At 48.0% G+C, this 19904-nt stretch overlaps 1 protein-coding gene across 2 annotated transcripts in view; it reads left to right on the top strand.

Moving 5' to 3' along the window:
- Positions 1 to 19904, top strand: part of CHST11 (carbohydrate sulfotransferase 11) — a 254347-nt gene that overhangs the window by 103136 nt on the left and 131307 nt on the right. For both annotated transcript variants that reach the window (XM_082739094.1, XM_082739095.1), the window contains exon 2: positions 18359 to 18444. In XM_082739094.1, the coding sequence (XP_082595220.1) occupies positions 18359 to 18444 (86 nt within the window). The remainder of the gene's footprint in view (positions 1 to 18358; positions 18445 to 19904) is intronic.

Raw genomic sequence — 19904 nt, 5'->3', positions numbered from 1 at the left:
TGGTGATAAATTAATATTTTCAGATATTATTACTGTTGATATCTATGTGTATCAATCTATATATGATTTAAACATAACTGGGTTCACTGTTTAACAAAAGTTTTGAGGGAGAAAAGCTTAATAATGGGAAAATTCTACCCTGTTTGTTTTAGATGCTGTGGCTTTTCAAACTTTGAGGAAGCTGGCTATTATTTAAGTGGCAAAACACTGGCAAGTTGCTAGAGGCCATTGATCCAAAGAATCCTGGATTTCTGGCCTCAGCAGGAGCCGGGGCAATTATGTGGAGGAGGTTGATTCTCAGGACAAGAGGGTTTATCTTGAACCTGTTGAAGACCCACTACCCCAGTCTGCCCTGCCATCCCTAGGGTGTCTTCCTGACATCCACTTCTGTTCGGGGCACCGAGGCGAGTGTCCTCGGCGCTGTGATGCCTGGCTGCTGCCAGGGAGTGTCTCAGGGGGCTTGTTATCCTGGAGCTGCCTGCCTGCCCCCGAGTGAGCCTTTGCTCTGGGGTCACCCTCCGCGGGGCCCCGGGACATTGCATGCAGTAGCACTTTGCCCATTTGGACCTGGGGACATTCTTGGCTTGGAAAACAAAGCATCAAACTTGCAGGAGATTGAGACAGGAGAGGGAGGAAGGAAAAGAGAAGGAGGAAGAAGGAAAGAAAAGGAGAGGGAGCACGCTCCTTGCGAGGGGTTGAGCTGGAAGTTGAGGGTTGAGGATGGGGGAGGCACGGATCTGTCAAGGGAGGGTTCTCCCTGCCATCACCCTCACCATCTCCTGCTTTACCAAGTGGAAGAAGGACGCACTGTGATCTCAGAGAATGTACGAACCATGAGAACATGTGCACTTGGAGTCGGGGCTGGTGGTGTACTGGTGCTTTCGCTCTCTCTGTCCCCTTCTTAACCCACAAGGCACGTTCTCTTCTTGTTCTCATCGTATTGGTGAGAAGACTGGGGCACGGAGGGGTCAAGGCCTTTGCAGGAGTTCCAGTCCTTTGGGGGCTTAGCCATAGCCACTGTGTTCTACAAAGTCCATGGTGTGTGTGTGTGTGTGTGTGTTTGAACACTTTGCTGTCAACGTTATGACCCAGCTGAGTCAGACAGGTGTGGTGACTCTGCTCCAGTCCTGTGACTAAGTGACTTCAACCCCTATGTCCATGTTTTCCCATCATTACTCATCCTTGTGAAGGGATGGGCCCATCCTTGTGAAGTGCTGTTTTCTGTGTGTTCCGTGTCTTCTCTGTTCCCCTCCTCTCCTATATCAGGTAGAGCTCTGTTGATAACACTCAGAGAGGATAAACATTTACCTGCTCTATCCATCTACAGACTCCATCAGGCACCAGTTATGCCTGAATTTGTTGCTTTGCCTGTAAAGCGGAAAGGGAGAACACTTACTTATTTTGTTTACTGATGACACTCAACGTGTCAGGATGGTCCCGAGGAAGGAGAGGTTAAACCGTGTTTCCTAAAGTGCTTAGCATTCAGCATGGCATATCGTTGGAACTCAAAATATGTTCTGCTTATTTTTGTCCCCCTGTTCTCTGGGTCACCCACTCAGTTGGTGGCAGCAAGCTCAGAACCAGAGCCCTCCCCAACCCACCTGGGTCTCTTCTCATCGAACCCTCTTGTAGCCACAGCCATTCGCAAACACCCTCTTAGAAGTTTACAGCTTTTTAATTTGCTTGCACCCGTAGGTCCTGCCTGGCTGGCTTTGAGAAGAATTTTAATATCTAAACTCATGTTGGATGTGTGTGCTGGATCCCAAGAGGCCATGCCTTCATGCTCACCGTGGTAGCAAGGATACTGGGCACAGTGTTCCTACTTTCTGGAGAAGGATGGAACTCCGTCTCTCCATGTTGTCACAAAGCTTTTTATCTATCTTTCGATCTATCCATCTATCGATCTATCTAATCTGCTATCTATCTATCTATCTATCTACCTATGTATTTAGGGAAAGAAGAAGCCTCAAAATGCTAAATATTTCCCGAGGGAAAATGACTACAGTAGCTTTGGTCCTCCTGTTCTTACGCAACCCCCCCCCCCCCCCCGCTCCCCTGGGTTCATTCTCTTCGCACTGCGTGTCTTCCAGTGAGGTTCAGCCTCGCATCTTGCACTGGGTAGAAGGGATGGAGGGAGAGTGGGAGGGAGGTTGGAGTGCGGGCACATGTAATAGGCTACAGCTGCCGTGCCGTGGTCTTTCCCTTCTGGCCGCATTTCAAGAAGAGTAACATTTGAAGGACAGCCTAGCTGCCCCCAGAGCACGGATATGCCTTCTCTACCCGCATCCCCCGCCGCCTTCCACCCACTTTGCGATCTTCTCCAGGGCCTGCTGCTGTTTTCTGTCCACCCCCTCCCGCTTCTGGATAACAACACCTCAAGTTCTACTCGAGCAGCCTGTAGTCCTGAGACACGCAGACACGAGGCACACGCATCGTACCCTCGTTTGTCAAAGATGCGTTGGGGGAAGAGATCCCCATCAGCGGCCACGCATAAGTTTTTCTTCCTCTTTGGGAACAATCCAACACTTTGTTTAGCACTTCCCTGCCGTTCAGGGGCGTCTGTAACACTTCGTTCCTCCGGAGCTTGCAAGCCATTGACGTCATCATTTTTAAGTGGGGAGAAATGATAAACGGCGCGGAAGATCGCATTTTCGTGTTTATGCGTTGTCATTTATGGGTGTATATATTAACATAGCTGAGATCCTCCTCCCCGGAATACTTTGAAATCTGCTGCTTTAACTTAAGCCCTTTTCCCATTATTACATTATTATTTCTAGTATCATTTTTGAGTAGTTAATATACTGTCATTTATTAATGATGTACCTAAGTGAACTATGATTTATGAAATGATTTCTCTAATCCTGGACATTTTACAGTGGTTGCAATTTTTGGCCATTGGAAGAGAAATACAGTAAACATCTTTGTGCGTAAATTCTTTAGCTTCTGTTGGGTTTTTCCCTTGGTGACATTTCCCCAGAGGGAAATGGCCAGAGTTGAAGGCTGTAAACATCTTCATGGTTCCAGTGGGTTAGTACATGTGGGGATATTAGCCTCTTATGCCAGAAAAATGTCAGAAGAGGATAATACAGGTGCACAGTTAAAACGATAATTCCCATCCTTAACTCATCTAGACATATGGGAATGAAACTGTGGGTTTGGGTAGATGGGTGGCTGGCTGCCTTGGAAAGCTCTGGCCCTTCGCTGCTATGAGCATGTGTTTCGCTGTGGGAGATAATCTCTTTCTAGCGGTCTCTTGCTTCTGGAGGAAAGGTACACACAGTGTCTGTTCAATAGCCCCCTTCGGCATCCTGCAGCTGCCGCACACTCGTCTTGAGCAAAGCTAAGATGGTTAGACCTCTACCGTATGTCACCGACTCCCTCTGATCGGTGAACCGATCTAGTGTCCGTAGATGAACGTGTATATGTCATGTCCACGGTGCTGAGATTTCGGTTGGAAGAGAAGAGGATTTTGAGGTTCTTTTCTTGGGGAATAGTTAGAAAGAAAAGGTATTGGGCACCAGGAATAATAGCTGATCATAGGCTCCTGAGCCCTTACAAATGCCTGTTACAGATTCCTTTACAGAGTCCTCACAGCCCTTCCTGCCAGGTAGGTGTATTGTTATCCCCATTTTACAGAAAGGTAACCGAGGCCAAGAGAGTGAGTATATCGTCAAAGTCGGATAGGACATGGGCCTGTGTGTATTAGTTTCCTAGGGACACCACAACGACACAAACTTTGTGGCTTAAAACAACAGACATCTGTTCCCTACCAGTTCTGGGGGCTGGAAGCCTGAAATCAAGGTGTTGGCAGAGCTGAATGCTCTGGGATAGAAGCTTCTTTGCATCTTCCTAGCTTCTGGTGGCTCCTAGTAGTCCTTGGTACTCCCTGGCTGGTGGCTGCGCCCCTCCACTCTCTGTCTCCCTGGGCCTTCTCCCTGAGTGTGTGTGTGTGTGTGTGTGTGTGTGTGTGTGTGTGTGTCCCCTCCTGTCTTATAACAACAGCGGTCATTGGGTTTAGAGTCCACCCCAGTCCAGTATGACCTCATCTTAATTTAACTAACTACACCTGCAAAGGCCATATTTCCAAATAAGGTCCCATTCTGAGGGTTTCTAAGTGGGCATGAATTTGGGGAGGGGGCGCTTCAATCCACTACACCGTATTCTTAGCCAGGACCCCATTCTGCCTTCTAGAACAGGGTGGAGAAAAGGGAAAGAATGAGAAAGCCCAGGCATGCTCAAGTTTTGCCCAGCTAGCCTTGAAAGAGACAGAGGATGGGCGACAATCCCTGTGTGGCCAAGGGGAGCAGAGGCTTACCTCAGAGATGGGGTGCCCAGGACAGGCCAACTGCATTAGAGTGAAATTGTTCTGCACAGAGCCCAGCAGCTTTCTGTACTTGAAGGGAGAGACTAGGTGTGGGGTTAATGGCCCACCGTGTTTGAGCAACTTGCATAAAGGTTATGTGGAATGTGTCCTTTCTCAAGCAGCTGCGTTATTCCCTGTCTCCGAAGCTGTGGGGAGACCCCAGAGGCAGACATCAGTGTCTCCAAGTTGTAAAATCAGACTTGGAGCACGAGCCGCAGGGAAGAAAGTGTTTTGGCATATTATCTGCATCACTGCAAAATAAATTTATAAGCATTCCAGGGAAACTGCAGGGGAGAGCATAGAAATTCTCCAGCGCGCAAGGAAGGGTAAATGAGAATTAACTGTACGATACCCATAATTACTTATTCAAGGTGTAGAACGTAATTAATATGATCTGTACTGCCAGGGCTGTCTCTCTTGTTTTATTTAAAGGAACATAAAATGTCATTTATAAGGGCTTTCCTAGGTTCACTGCCAATTTCAATTCCTTGAACTCTGTTTTTCCACAGGGTCTTAAGTTTCTCAACAATAAAATTTGTCTACCACTGTCGCATTTTCAGGAACAGAATTTGGGCTGGGGGCTGGTTCTCCCTTACCCCAAACACTCCGATTCCCCACCTTTGACCAGCCCGAAGGTGCCAGTTCTTGTTAATTCTGCTACCGTGGGCGTTTTCATGTCATTCAAGGTGATGCCTGTGTACAAAAGAAGCTTCTAGAAAAACCAAAACTACAAAACTAAAGCTAGGATGGTAGCCTATAGGAATCTGACTCTTCCCGGAAGTCTAGTAAGTGTTCATGGCTACATTCAGGGTGGCCTTTGATTAACATTTAATCTTTTCACAAACTTAACCTGCTTTTAACCTTTTCAATTGCATTTAAAATTTAATAGATTTAAATATTTTATTTATTTATTTGACAGACAGAGATCACAAGTAGGCAGAGAAGCAGGCAGAGAAGCAGGCAGAGAGAGAGAGGAGGAAGCAGGCTCCCTGCTGAGCAGAGAGCCCAATGTGGTGCTTGATCCCAGGAGCCTGAGATCATGACCTGAGCCAAAGGCAGAGGCTTTAACCCACTGAGCCACTCAGGTACCCCTAAAATTTAATACACTTAATGTCCTTTCTGAGTACTTCAATTGCCTGATTAACAAATGAGCACTAGGATATAATATAAATCTCATACCTCAAGCTTAGAGATATGATGACTAGTATATGTGAACAAGATTTCAACTTATAATCTCAAGTCAAATCCTTCATTTAAATCTCTCATGTTAGGATTGCGAGGTAGATCTCCTACTCATGTAGGTCAAAATCTTGAATATATTAATCTTACGGGTTTTCTTCTTAAACATTTCTGTACCTATTTTTTAAAGCCTATTAAAAGATAATTTAGATATAAAATTCACCTATTTTGAGTGTAGAATTTAGTGAATTTTAGTATGTTTTCAGAGTTATACAACCATCCCCACAATCTAAGTTTAGAGCATTTCCATCCCCCTAAAATGAACCTTCATGTCTGTTTACCACCCTTCATCATCCTCCCCTTAGGCAACAAGTAGAAGAAAATCAGCTTTCTGTGTCTGTGTGCCTGTTTTGGACATTTTCTGTATTTAATTTGAAATCTGCTGGGTTTTTAAGCAATGGTTTTGCTATCTCAATTTTGGGGTCATCTCCAGCAATTTTTTGGGTTACTGCCTCAGTGGCCTGGCATTTCTCCATGAGGGAAAGCTGAGTGACCCAGTCTGTGTGTATGTGGTGGTGGGTGGAGGGGAGGGGCTCGTGTAACCCAAGACCCAGACTCAAGTCCCTTATGCCTAATGCAGATGCTTCTCTGCAGAAGACCAAACCCCAGCAGGTGGTTTCATGCCACTCTGATTGCCCCTTGCCTCTCACCTGGCTCACTGCTCCAAGACTGGGTTCAAGTGTGCCGGCCGACTTGTGGCGAGGGCTTGCTCCAAGGCCCCGGTTCTGACCTTGCACTCATCAGCCAGGCTCCTGTGCCCACCTGCTATTCCTCACAGCAGCTGCTTGCAGGCCACCAGCCATCACGCTCACCCAGAAAGTCTCCGGGTCCCCTCAAGTTCATACTCCACACACGAGCAGTGTTATTCCCTGTAGCCAAAAGGTGGAAACAACCCACATGTCTATCGATGGATGCCTGGATACATAAAATATGATATATGCACACAATGAAATATTGTCCAGCTTTAAAAAGGAGATTCCAACTTATACTATAATATGGATGCACTTGGAAGACCTTTTAAGTGAAACAAGCCAGGCATCAACTACTGTATGATTGCATTAATAGGGAGAACATAGAATAGTTAAATTTAGGGACAGAAAGTAGACTAGGGGTTGCCAGGGGCTAGAAGGAGAGGGGATGGGAAGTTAGTGTTTCAAGGGTACAGAGTTTCCATTTGGGATGATAAAGTTCCAGAGACGGTTGGTGGCGATGGTCACGTAGCCACATGAATGTACTTACTGCTGCGGAACTGCACACCCGAAAGTGGAGAAACCGGTACATTTCCTGTAATGCATATTTTACCACAATTTTTTAAAAATCGGCAAAAGCCCATTGGTGTGATTCTCCAACTCAAAGATCATATTCGAGGGCTCCATCTTGACTACAGAATCAAAGGCATGTTTTCCCAGTGTGGCCTGAAATTATTTTTGGAGTGAGTTAGGTACAAATCAGTGAAGATGCCTCAGCCTAGCCAACACCCTTCACAGCAAGGCTCTCCTCCACCCCCCCCGCCCCCCAGCCCTGTCCCTGGTAAGAACGTTCCTGTGACACGCTGCCCTCACTGGCCACAGCTGGAACGAGCTTCCCCTCCTCTGCTCCAGACCATCCTGCAGGTGCACCGTCCGTGTGCCCTGCGGGTCGTGTCTCCTGTCTGGCTGGTCTGGCCTCCCCAAACCCTTCTGAGACATGAATCCCTTGGGGTGCTCCTTTACCTCCTTGCTTCCCAGGCCCCTCTCTGGGGGAGCCTGATTCAGGGGGGCTACAGACGTGTGTCTTTTTTTACAAGGACCTCAGAAGACTTCTCAGATTCTGAAGACATTGGACGAGGTTAACTGTGTTTCAGAAATGGTCTAGTTTCTTACCTTTGGGGAAAAGATCTCAGATTCATTCATTCTTTTGTTCATTCATTCATTCCCCCAAGTGCCGAATTTAGGCACTTTTAGGGACCGAGGACATTGCGGTAGAGAAGACAATCCAGGTCCCTTCTCTCTTGGAGCTTATAATCTTACGGCAGCGATGGGCAGTGGCCAGTAAAGCATTTAAAATAAAAAGTCAAAAGGCAACAGGTGCCTTGAAGAAGAATAAAAAGCAAAGCAGAGGGGAGAGGGAGAAAGAGGAGGCAGGCTGTGTTCACTAGTGCGGTGGCGGAAGCGATGACTTGAGCAAGAACAGGAGGAGGAGAAACACGGTAATGGAACAGCGAGCACCCAGGGCCTAATGGGTCGGGACAAACACTAAAAAAAAAAGAGAGAGAGAGAATAGAAAATATCAGTTCATCACACCTACGCTGGGTGTGAAAGGACAGGAGACAGCCCATCTCTAACTTTGTGACCTTGAACAAGTCACTTACGCACCTGGTGTCCGTTTCTCCACCTGTAAAATGGTGCTGGGGACATGGTCAGTTCCACTGGATTGGGATTTCGTAACCTTCCAGTGCGCGTCACCTCCTCCTCCTTCAGCTCTTCCATGCTTTCTCGGGGTGGACTGCAAACACGACGGACTGTCCAGGAAGGTCATTTTTGAGCTTCGCATGCTGCTGTTTGCCCTGTCACTCAGAACCAATTCTGAGGGGGCTTTTCCCCAATCATAAATACCCATTCCCTTTGCTTGTGTGAAAGCCATGGGCCAGATGGCCTCTAAAGCCTCATCTTGTCCTGCGTATGCCTGATTCTGCATTAACCTGTTAGGTCGACAGCTGGTTTGCCCTTGGGCAGGGACCCTGGGCTTTGTGGAAGTGGGCACGAGCCTCGGCTCGGGGGGGGGGGGGATGTTTTTGCAGATGGGCCAGAATCCTCTAAAAGAGGGGATGCATTGATGGCAGAGGCCATTGGTTTGGGCTAACACATGATGGCTCGTTCTTTTGGCAGGTTAGTACTGTAGTGTATGTGGTATGTTCTTCAGGACAGAGCATCGCAGTCTCTTTAGGACAGTAAATCTCCTGGCCCTCAGATGAAGCTGTGACTTTTCTCTTCCAGAATTATGTCAAGTGCTTTCACCTAATTCTTGAATTTATACCCTTGAACTTTGCCGAAACTTTGATTCATTTTAGTTCTGCCACCACCTCCACAAGCCAAGGGGCAGGAGCTTTGTGGAGCTTAGGGAAAGGACACGGGCCTGGGAGTTAGCTATCAGAAGGGTTCCAATTATTTCCGAATCAAATGAAACACAAATTCCTCAGTGTTCTTCAGTGGTTGCTAGGAAGGTCTCCAAGAAGGAAAAACAGATCTGGAATGGGTATTGATTAGCTCTGGGTTATTGTAGGGACTGAGAAGGGAAGAAGAGAAAGTTGAAAAGCTTAAGTTTGATAATAGTATTAATGATGGTTTAGGTTGAACCCCAGTGCCCGGAGTCTCCCACCCTCAGTGTTCTGGGGCTCCTGAAAAGTCGCCGGCAAATACAGGCGTGTTGAAAGTTTTATGAAACTCAAAGCCTGGGTAGTTGGAGGACACTGGGTCAGTACTCAGGACTGCCTTTTTGCCTGGCCTCTCCCAGTTCCCACCTCTGTAAGCTGTAACGAGTCTCATTTCAGAGGAGTGGGAGAGAGCACTCAGGGTTTGCATCCACAGAAATGTGGGTTGGAGTCCCAGCTCTGCCGCTCACTAGTGTGTCATCGGGGAAATTTTTCAGCCTCTCTGAACCTCAGTTTCCTTGTCTTTAAAATGGGTGTACTGCCACCCGCCTCCACGTTGGTGGTGAGGAGTAGAGGCGGGACATAATAAAAAGCTAATGTTTACTGAGTGTTTCTAGAATTCATTTCGGGCACATCACCGTTCCTCAAGAATGGAGCCTATTAATTTTGCCTTATGTTTTGGTTTGTTTTCATTCCTTTGACTAAGAAAGCCAATTAAGTGATTTTGAGGATGTTTTGTGAGCTAACCAACTTTGAACTTGTCTTTTTTGTTCTTCTGCTAAGTGGTTTGGCCTGGTAACCCCTTTCGCAGAAAAAAACATCTTTGCTTAAACCCTCCCATCTCTTAACCAGTTGTTTGATCTCATTCACTTGATGCAGACGAGCTGAGTACTTATTCTGTGCTCAACACTTGATTGGGCAGAGGGCTTGTGGACGGGGGTGGATAAGAGAATGCATAGAGCTGGGCTGCCAGGGACTCAGTTGGGGGATTGAGCTGGCCTTGGACGTGAGAAAGTTTGGCTAGCCCGTCCCCTCACGGGGCCACGTTTTCTCTTCTGAAAATGAGTGCGAGGAGTCAGATAGGAGCCAAGACCCTCTCAGGCTCCAAACACGAGTTTTGATTCTTAATTTTTTGGCAGGAGCAAAGAGGAAACGCAAAAACCTGAACCCATCTGGGCATGCCGATGTGCTGAACACACACGGATTCAAAAAGCCTCAGATTCCTTGAGAGAAAACGAAGTCTCACAGAGATATAGAACATTTTATTATTATTTTTAAAAATTTTATTATTTTTTAAATTAACATATGGTGTACTATTAGTTTCAGGGGTAGAATTTAGTGATTCATCGGTTGCATGTAACACCCAGTGCTCATCACAAGTGCCCTCCTTAGCGCCCGTCACCCACTTCCCCCATCCCCTACCCACCTTCCCTCCTGCAACCCTCAGTTAGTTCCCTATAGCTCAGAGTCTCTCATGGTTTGCCTTCCTCTCTGTTGTTAATCTTATTTTTCCTTTTCCTTGTGATCCTGTTTTGTTTTTATAGTTCACATGAATGAGATCATATGATAATTCACTTTCTCTGACTGACTTATTTCACTTACTGTAATACCTCTATTTCCATTCATGTTGCAAAGGGCAAGATTTCATTTTTGATGGCTGAGTAGTATTTGTGTGTGTGTGTGTGTGTGTGTGTGTGTGTGTGTATCTATATCTGTTTATTTATCTATCCACCACATCTTCTTTATCCATTCATCCATTGGTGGACATCTGAGCTCTTTCCATAGTTTGGCTGTTGTGGACATTGCTGCTATAAACATTGGGGTTCACGTGCCCCTTCAAATCACTATGTATGTATCCTTTGGATAAATACCCAGCAGTACAATTGTTGGGTCACAGGGAAGCTCTACTCTTAACTTTTTGAGGAACCTCCATGCTGTTTTCCAGAGTGACTGCACCAGGAGAAAATTTTAATATAGTAGTTACAGAAGTATTATTTGTGAGGATTTATGTACCTCTGTTTCCCTCTCCACTTTTGGGGGACGGCTTGGAATTGAGCCAATTCTAAGCCAACTTGTGACGTCCGAGAACCCTGGGACCTTCAGCCCCTTCCCACTCACCCTGCCGCCATCTTTGTTTTCCTCACTCTCCCTCCTTTTTCCTCAGGTCTGAATATTTCTTCCAGAAACCCGGGCAAAACCACCAATACGCTCTGATGTTAGCAAGTGACTTAAAGGGGATTTCTTCCTTCGTGTTTTAGAGGGAGGCTGGTGGTCCGAAGGAGATGCTGAACTCTGAGGAAAAAGAGGGCTCCCGGAAGGCTGGGCTCATGGGTGCTCCCGGCAGAGGGCTGGGCTCTTTCCACTCTGAGCCCCTCCTTGTGTGGAATTTCAGGTCCCAGGTTACTGAGACAAGAAGGTTTTGTTCCAACAGCTGCCCCAGAAGAGCTAGAGACCATTGGTTCTGCTTCCATGTAAGATTTGGGGGGGGGTCCCATTTTTGTATTATTATTATTAATTTTTCTTTATTGATGGCATTTTTAAATAATATTTATCTTTTTTTCAAGATTTTATTTATTTATTTGACGGAGAGAGAGAGAGAGATCACAAGTAGGCAGAGTAGCAGACAGAAGAAGGGGGGGGAAGCAGACTCCCTGCTGAGCAGAGAGCCTGATGTGGGTCTCGATCCCAGGACCCTGAGATCATGACCTGAGCTGAAGGTAGAGGCTTAACCTGCTGGGCCACCCAGGTGCCCCAATGGCATTTTTTTGGTTTGTTTTTGTTTTTGTTTTTTTGTTTTTCTTTTTTTTTTCATTTGAAAAACCTCCTCATTTCAACCAGGATGCCAGGCTTTGGTGGTGGATCGAAAACTGGGCAGAAATCGAGGAGCAGTCTGTCTCACAGCCAAGCTCTGCTTTTTCTTTCCCAGCCTTTCCTGGGCTCACACTTGTCTCTCCTGCTCTTCTGTTACTGGGTACCGCCACCGGGTCCTCTGTCTACACCTCCTGCCCCTTGCACCTGACTGCCCCACTCCCAGCCCCTCTCCAGTGCTTACTGAACCGTGGTTCTCTGGGAAAACTTCCAGCCCTGTGTTTAGACATCGGGAACTTAGGGGTCCGCTGGTTTTATCTCTGCACTTGACCAAGGAGAATCTGAGGCCCAGGGGGGGCCCGGTTCAAAGCGAGGCTCTGTGGTGGCAAAGCGAGGCATGGCATCCAGGCCTACGACTTTTCGCATGGATAGTCCTGGATGCTATGTACCAGGCTATTTTACGTTTTCATTTAATTCCCCAAACCACCCTAGGATATAGGCATTATTATTATACTTTAGAATTTCAGAGATGAAGAAGCTGACTGAAGGTCCCAGGGCTGGTTAATAGTGAAGCCAGGATCAGAATCCAAAGGCTGCTGCTCAGGGCTTGGGACTTGGCTGATTTTAGCACGGGAGAAGTCCAGAGTTCCAGGAATCTCTTGTGTCCCAGGCAAGCCAGGATGGTCAGAAGCACAGGATGTGCTCCCCCGGAGAGGGGAGAGCTGCGACGGAGTAGCCTTTCAGAGCAGCTGGGTACCCGACAGTAGCAAAGCAGATGGCCCGTCTTTCCAGGAATGGAAAACTCCCTCCTCTGAGGGAGCTGGGTATCTCTCTCGCTTACCCTAACTTGATGGCATTGACCGAGACATGGTCCCGTGCCAACACCCTTTAGACAGATGGGCTGGTCGGTACCGCACCAGGGCACTGCGTGAATTGGTGCCTTTGCAGAAGACGTGTCTGTGATTGCATTGTTGCTCTGCACCCGCAGAGCATGGTGTAGATGAGGGCTCATACTCAGGCTGTTAGCAAAATCAGATTCAGAAAGTGTCCGAAGTTAAGTGAAGTATTAGAGCAGTTTTGCCGGCGGGGCTCATTTGGACCCAGCTGACTGAGTAAGCCTTGCCTCGCTCTGGAAGTCAAGGGAAGTGGGAAGACAGATGCTGTGGCAGCAGCTTGTAGGGACAGTAGGGGAAGTAGTGAAGACCACCCTTTCTGGGAGCAGGCCTGGGTTTGAATTTGCCGCGTGTTCTGCCCTCCGCTGGCTGTGTGATCTTGCGCCAGTTACTGGCCCTCTCTGGGATTCCGTCGGCTCAACTGTAAAATGGGAATAAATCATATTATCATCATTGCATTATTTTGGACATACAGGGTTTTTAGGAGTCACAAATGACGCAATGTGAGAAAAAGGCTTAGCCTCTGTCAGGCATCAGGCACATGATAAACTCAATAAATCATAGTCGTCATGATTTTTATTATTAACTCTTGCTGTACTTGATAAGACCTGAGTTCTAGCCTCAGCTCTGCGGCTGGCTACCCCGGGGAGCTTAGGCAAGTGTTTAACCTCTCAGTTTCTTCTGTAAAGTGATGGGGCTGGATGGTACTCCCCGAGCAGCCCAAAGGTCTGTAGTTTTTTTTTTCTTTTAACGATTTTATTTATTTATTTATTTGACAGACAGAGATCACAAGTAGGCAGAAAGGCAGGCAGAGAAAGAGAAGGAAGCAGGCTCCCTGCTGAGCAGAGAACCTGATGCGGGGCTCGATCCCAGGACCCTGGGATCATGACCTGAGCTGAAGGCAGAGGCTTAACCCACTGAGCCACCCAGGTGCCCCAGTCTGTAGTTTTCTAAAATGCATCAAAGGTGAGCTCCCACCCAGGGCCCCAGGGCCTTACAGTTTTATGTCCTAAGACCCACATTAGCCATCCAGCAGCTCCCATGCAGCCCAGAAGCAAAGGCGAGGTCAGAGGGAGCCACTCAGAGGGTGAGGCGGACTCCAGCCCCTTGCCGGGAGCCCACTTTGTGTCACCTGCTGTCCGTTTATTTTGAGTAGAGGATCCATGTAGGAACAATGTGCTCTTTGTCATCATAAAAAAAACACAGGGGCTTGATTCTGATTTTAGCTTCATTCATGTATCTTGGAATATACAGAAACGTTCCTGGGTCCAAGAAATCGTGCTGTAAATTGAGCCAATTTGATTCTTACCAAACGGTCTTGAGTTCCGTTGATTGGGGTTTTGAAAGGGAAAGAGAAAAGCAAGTGTTGCAGCTAAATAAAACCTGTGGTGGCACATGGACAGCAGGAGGCCACTGTTAAATGTCCTCAGGGATTCCTTTCTTAGGGCTTTTGATCACCAGACCTTTTATTTTCAAGGAAAAAAAAAAAAAGAACAGCTGTTGAATGCTACTGGTAGTTTCTTCCTTATATAGTAGAAAACAGCCTGTCCAAGGCTTGTGAAGGAAGCCTTAAATCCTAGCTCATTCACAGGCTTTTTTGTGTGCCTACTGTGTGCTAAGCAGCAGGGGAAAATGTGAATAAGAAGGGGGTGGTCTGTAGTCCATACCCCTCTGCCCATGCCTGGCATGCTGTAGGCACTTGGGAAGTTCATTGAATGAATGGAGTGTAGTAACAGTTAGTTTTTGGTCTGTCCCATCACATCATTTTAATGACCCCTGTGACACTGGATTACCTTTTAGATCCCTTGCCCTAGATGTGGCCAGCCAACCCAGTCTTGGGCCAAGCTAGAAAGTTGCGTGGTGGACTTGGCATCTGACCACGGGTCCAGCATTCCAGCTGAGAGCATGGACGGGCGCTGCTGGAGTCCACACTTCCCCTCTTAGTCACGAGACCCGGGCAAGTTACCTAGCCCTGCTGTGCTTCAATATTCCTATCCATAAAGTGGGAACAGTGGCGGTACCCACCCCATACAGCTGCTGTGCAGATGAAATGTGTCAGCTACAGGGCGTCCCGTGAGCCCTCTCTAAACTGTACCCGCTACCATCTGTGTGTGTCACTCACTCAACCTTCTCTGATGCCACTTTACCTAAAACGCTCATGGGAACGACACACTTAATACTTGGGTGCGTAATTGCCAGCCCTTCCTTTGTCTCCCAGGCACGCAGCAGGTCCTCACTGTCCTTGTTTGGATGTGAAGAGCCTAGCAGTCTGGTCTGAATCTGCGAGTGGTTACTTTCCACTCCCGTGGTCTTGACCTTGGTCAAGCTTCTGAAGTCAACAGAGGCTCAGACCTATAAAATGCGGTCCTTCCTTCACCGTGGGAAGGGTTATGCTTAACCAAGTGCCTGGCACACGAGCACTTGGTAAACAGTAAGATTGTTATCATTCTCATAAACAGCACACAAGGCCCCTTTGGCTTTGGTGGCCTGGGGTGCCGAAGCTGGTTCCTGGGGCGCCCGACAGAGTGCGCATGGCCAGGGCTGGAGGAGGCACAGAGGGCGGGCGGCCTTGGGAAAGGGCCTGTGTTGCAGGCCCCACACGGTCAAAGCATTTTAAAGGCCTTGTATTAGAAAAATAAACCAATTAAATAATACTGCCCCCCATAAAAGCTGACTTTTAATGGACTCCATGGTAAGGTTTTCGCCGCGGCGGTCCTGCAGCCTCTGTCTCCGTGAGCCTGTCTGCCGCCATGGGGAGGGTCTAATCTTGCACGGCGTGAGCATAATTTTATAAGTTTTATGGCTGTTTTTTCTCCTCCAAAGTGTTGCTATGTCATTGTGCTCCGAGGGCAAGTTGCACGCACTTAACAGTTTACCTCGTTTTTGGTGGAAATGAAAAATGAAGCAATAAATTAAAGAAAAACACAACGTGGATTTTCCCCCTTCTTCTCAAGAGGCTTTGGTAGAGGAACAAAGAGGCAGTGTTTCCCCCCGCCCCACCCCCGGACAGCCTAATCAAATTCTAACAGCTTTTGTGGGTGGACATTTGCCCGCAGATCGCCTTGCGGGAGAGGGCTGTCGGGAGGCGGCACGTGTCTGGGGCCTTTTTGGCTGACCCCGGGATCCTGGGGACTGCTCTCTGGGGTAAGGAGGGGGTCAGCCAACGAAGCCCATGGGCCGCGCCTGTTTCTGTGACACGGAAAAATCATCCAAAGATGATTTCCTGACACCTGAAAATGACACGAAATTCACGTTCTGTGTCCGTGAATGGAGCGGTGTTGGCGTGCAGCCATGCCCATTGGGTTCTGGGCTGTCCGGGCTAATGACAAGGTGCCCCAGAGACTGGGGGGCACCGGGCCGAGGTGCTGCCTGCCCTTCACAGAAAAAAAAGCAGTGACCCTGCTCTTGGAGGCAAAGGAGAAGGAGCAAGAGCATACAGTCCCCAGGTTCCTGGAAGCGATGCTTTACTCTGAGGATTTCCACGTGGCTCCGAGGGGCACGTCAAAAGAGAACTGCCTGAGAAAGCATCGACTCACCTGGAGAATGTTCAGAAGTAACTGGCTCCGTGCAGAGATGGCTTTCCTCACCATCCCAACCCCAGGCAGGCTTCTGAGCGAGGGAGGGGCCCGGGTGTGTCCCTCTTTGGCCAGCCCTCCCTGCCTTCTGTGGCTTTCCAGTCAGAGAAGCGTTTTGTTTTTTTTTTAAAGATTTTTTCATTTTTTCAAAAAAATTTTTTAAATAGTATCTTGTGTGTGGGGTCTTTTTTTTTTTTTTTTAAAGATTTTATTTATTTATCTGACAGAGAGAGAGCACAAGTAGGCAGAGAGGCAGGCAGAGAGAGAGGGGAAAGCAGGTTCCCCACTGAGCTGAGAGCCCAATGCAGGGCTTGATCTAAGGACCCTGAGATCATGACCTGAGCCGAAGGCAGAGGCTTAACCCACTGAGCCACCCAGGCGCCCTTTCTTTTATTTGACAGAGAGAGACAGCCAGAGAGGGAACGTCAGCAGGGGGAGAGGGAGAAGCAGGCTTCCCGCTGAGCAGGGAGCCCGATATGGGGCTTGACCCCAGGACCCTGGGATCATGACCTGAGCTGAAGGCAGACGCTGAGCCACCCAGGCGCCCCCCAGCGAAGCCTTTGAGGTCTGCTGACTTCCCATCAGCTCGTTGGATGACTCAAGAGCAGAGAGGTTCTGCCCTTCCCTCCTGGGTGTAAGCGGGTTTTTGTTGGGAATTGTTATGTGCAAATCCAGTATACGATCTGATGCCTTCAGAAATTTGTAAGAAACGTTTTTTGGCCTGCACGCCGGTGTAAGCATTCTGCAGATAGGAGTAATTCACGGAATTCTCACAGCCCGCGCCATCTTACAGCTGAAGAAACACAGGCCCAGCAAGGTTAGGTGCCCTGCCAAAGGTCACGCAGCTGGAATGCAGTTGAGCCAGAATGCAAACCCCGGGCTGTCGGCTGCAGGGAACATCCTGGGTCCACTTCACGGCTGCTACAGAAGGATGCATTCTTTAGGCTTCTGGATGGATCTGCTTTCCTTGTCCGCTCCCCCACTCCCATGCCCTACCATATCATTGCACGAGAAGAAAACGTTTGTTGTCTCATTCATTTGTTTCTCCCTCCTGGACACTGCCCTCCCTTCAACAAATAATTACCGACAGGTGACTGTGTGTACGGCTCTGGGAGGGAGGGCCCAGAATGAGAGTGTTGGTGAGCAAGGAGAAAGAGAAAAGAAAAACTCTTTTCCACTTAAAAATAGTTCTTGGAGGTCAGGGGTGGGGGGTGGCGCCTGGCTGGCTTAGGCGGTGGAGCATGTGACTCCTGATCTTGGAATTGTGAGTTCGAACCTCACATTGGGTGTAGAGTTTACTTAAAAATAAAACCTTAAAAAATAGTGCTGAGTGTCCCCAATGCTGTTGGCTTTTGAGGAGTTCCCTTAATTCTCCCTCTTTTATTTTTTTAACTTTTCTTTTTTGTGGGCTCCAGACCCAGCGTGGAACCCAGCATGGGGCTTGAACTCACGACCCCTGAGATCAAGAACTGAGCTGAGATCAAAAGTCAGATGTTGGGGCACCTGGGTGGCTCAGTGGGTTAAAACCTCTGCCTTCAGCTCAGGTCATGATCCCAGGGTCCTGGGATCGAGCCCCACGTCGGGCTCTCTGCTCAGTGGGGAGCCTGCTTCCTCCTCTCTCTCTCTGCCTGCCTCTCTGCCTGCTTGTAATTTCTGCCTGTCAAATAAATAAATAAAATCTTAAAAAAAAAAAGTCAGTTGTTTAACTGACAGAACCACCCAAGCACCCCTTACCCTTCTTTTATTATTTATAAGTGCCCTCCTGTCTGTTTAGAACTATAAGTCCTTGTCCTTTGTGCCTTGACCTGAATACGTTCATTAAAAATAACCTAATTTACAAGAGGCTTTGGGGTGACCGGGTATCTGACTTAGCCACTGGGGAGGGCCCTCCAGGGGAGGCCCTGCAGGGTGCTCAGGTGACCAGAACCAGGTGCTGGAGCGGGGGAGGGGGTAGGGAGGGCAGGAATAAGAGGTTGTAATTGATCATTGAGGCCTCAATTTGAAATATATCACCAAGCCTGGTGCTCCTAGAGCTCACTCCCTGGGAACAAACTTTTCACTCTTTTGTAAGTAGCTTCATTTTGGTGAGTTTCAGATGCCTGACTTGTTTTCCTAAAAACTTGGGGGAAAGAATGTTTGAGATTATTTATGACCTTCTGAGTGTGGAGATGCCAGCAAGCTGGGGAAGACCTACCATTGGATAAAGGAACAGTAGCTTTGCTAGAAGCTGACTTTCTCTCTTCCTTTCCTACCTGTTTCTTCTTCCCCCACCGACCTCTGTGCCTTTTTCTTTGTCAGACAACAAGCTTTTGTTGCTCATTTCTGATGAGCCTTCACTTTCTCTCCTCAGTCATGCGGAGGAACCCCTTCGGTGTGGACATCTGCTGTCGGAAGGGGTCTCGAAGCCCCCTGCAGGAACTCTACAACCCAACCCAGGTAAGCCCCGGAAACTTTCTTGCTTTCTTGGCTTGGTCTCCATGCATCAGTTTTTGGAGGAGAGGGGAGAATGAAAGTCTCCAAAATCTGGTTCTTGCGGAATTTGAAATTTCCTGGCATTGCTTGGCATTTTACCTTCAGTGGTTGTTTTCTTGGTCACCCTTGTTCCGTGTCATGGCTCTCAATTCTAGCGACCAGAATTTAGAATTCGAGAAACCCTTTGGTATAGTTCTCGACTAAGCTTTCAGACCTGCTCAGGTTTGAGAGCCATATAGTCACAGGTTCCAGAAATGGGGCTCTGAACTTAGCCGTCTGGACAGTGTCCCCCTTAGCACCCCCAAAGAAGGTTCGCGTGTGGGTGAACCTGTCTCCCTGTTCCATCGGTTCATTCAAGTCCAAGATCGATCCTCCAAGGATTCCCCCTCACTGTAGCTGGTACCAAGAGTCCGTTCTGGTGGGGGGCGGGGGTTGCTTTTTGTGAAGTGACTGTCATGGTAAATTGAGCTTGATCGTGAAGAGTTTCTCTTGGAGTGAACTAAGCTTCAATCAAGGGAATATGTCCTGGTGGAAAGCTAGAAGCCGGGGGAAGAGGCCTGGTCACCATGGCGATGGCCTCTGTGATGTGTGTGGGTCTTGATGAGACTCTAAGGCTGGTTCTCTTGCGGGAACTTGATACTAGGACTAGTAAGTGAGCTACTAGTGGCCTGACCTTTGATTGCTGTTGAGCAAAGGAAAAAAATGTACTGCTTTGGCCTTAGTCTCTTAGGTTTCTTTCTTTCTTTTTTTTTTAAAATCAAATTCTTAATTTAGTATTTTTGTGGACTAAGGTGCTTGGTAGAGGAAGATAAAGCATGGTGCTCAAAGATGTTGCATTCCCTGAGGTCTCACAGAGGGAACTTTCTAATCCCATAGATCTTCTCACCTACACTCCCTTCTGCAAAAATGGGCTCCTGGGCTTGTGGATCATGGGTGTCCTAACCAGGTGAATCCACTCCCTCATCAGCACCACTGCTTGGGCGTTCCAGCGTGGCCAGGCCTGGTTAGCCAGGTGACTGCAGACTCCCATCTCCCCAGGCTTCCTTACTGGGCTTTCTGGTGACTCAACAGGGAATAGTTATTTGGGTTTTGTTTGGCGCCCAATTAAGCTGATTATTAGAGGCAAGTCTCCTAACATGTTCACATACCCGTGTTTAGGAAGAGCAGACAGGAGGTCCGTGGACTGTGTCTGTGCTGTTCACTGGCGTATCCCCAACCCCTAACACAGGGCCTGGTCTGTAGACGGTGCCCCCGCGTACCTGTGATGGGAAGAATGAAAGTGTGTGTTCACATCCTACCTCCTCTCCAGCTGGCTGTGCGGCTTGAATACGTGATGAGTCCACATCTCTGGAATGCGGGAAGGATAAAATAACTCTGATGGGTCAGGGCTATGTAAACATTTGTCATTATCATGGTCATGAGGG

Source organism: Mustela nivalis, assembly GCF_964662115.1.
Source record: "Mustela nivalis genome assembly, chromosome: 7".
Taxonomy (NCBI): Eukaryota; Metazoa; Chordata; class Mammalia; order Carnivora; family Mustelidae; genus Mustela; species Mustela nivalis.
Note: the sequence above shows the minus strand (reverse complement) of the source record. Positions and strands in the feature narration are given on the sequence as shown.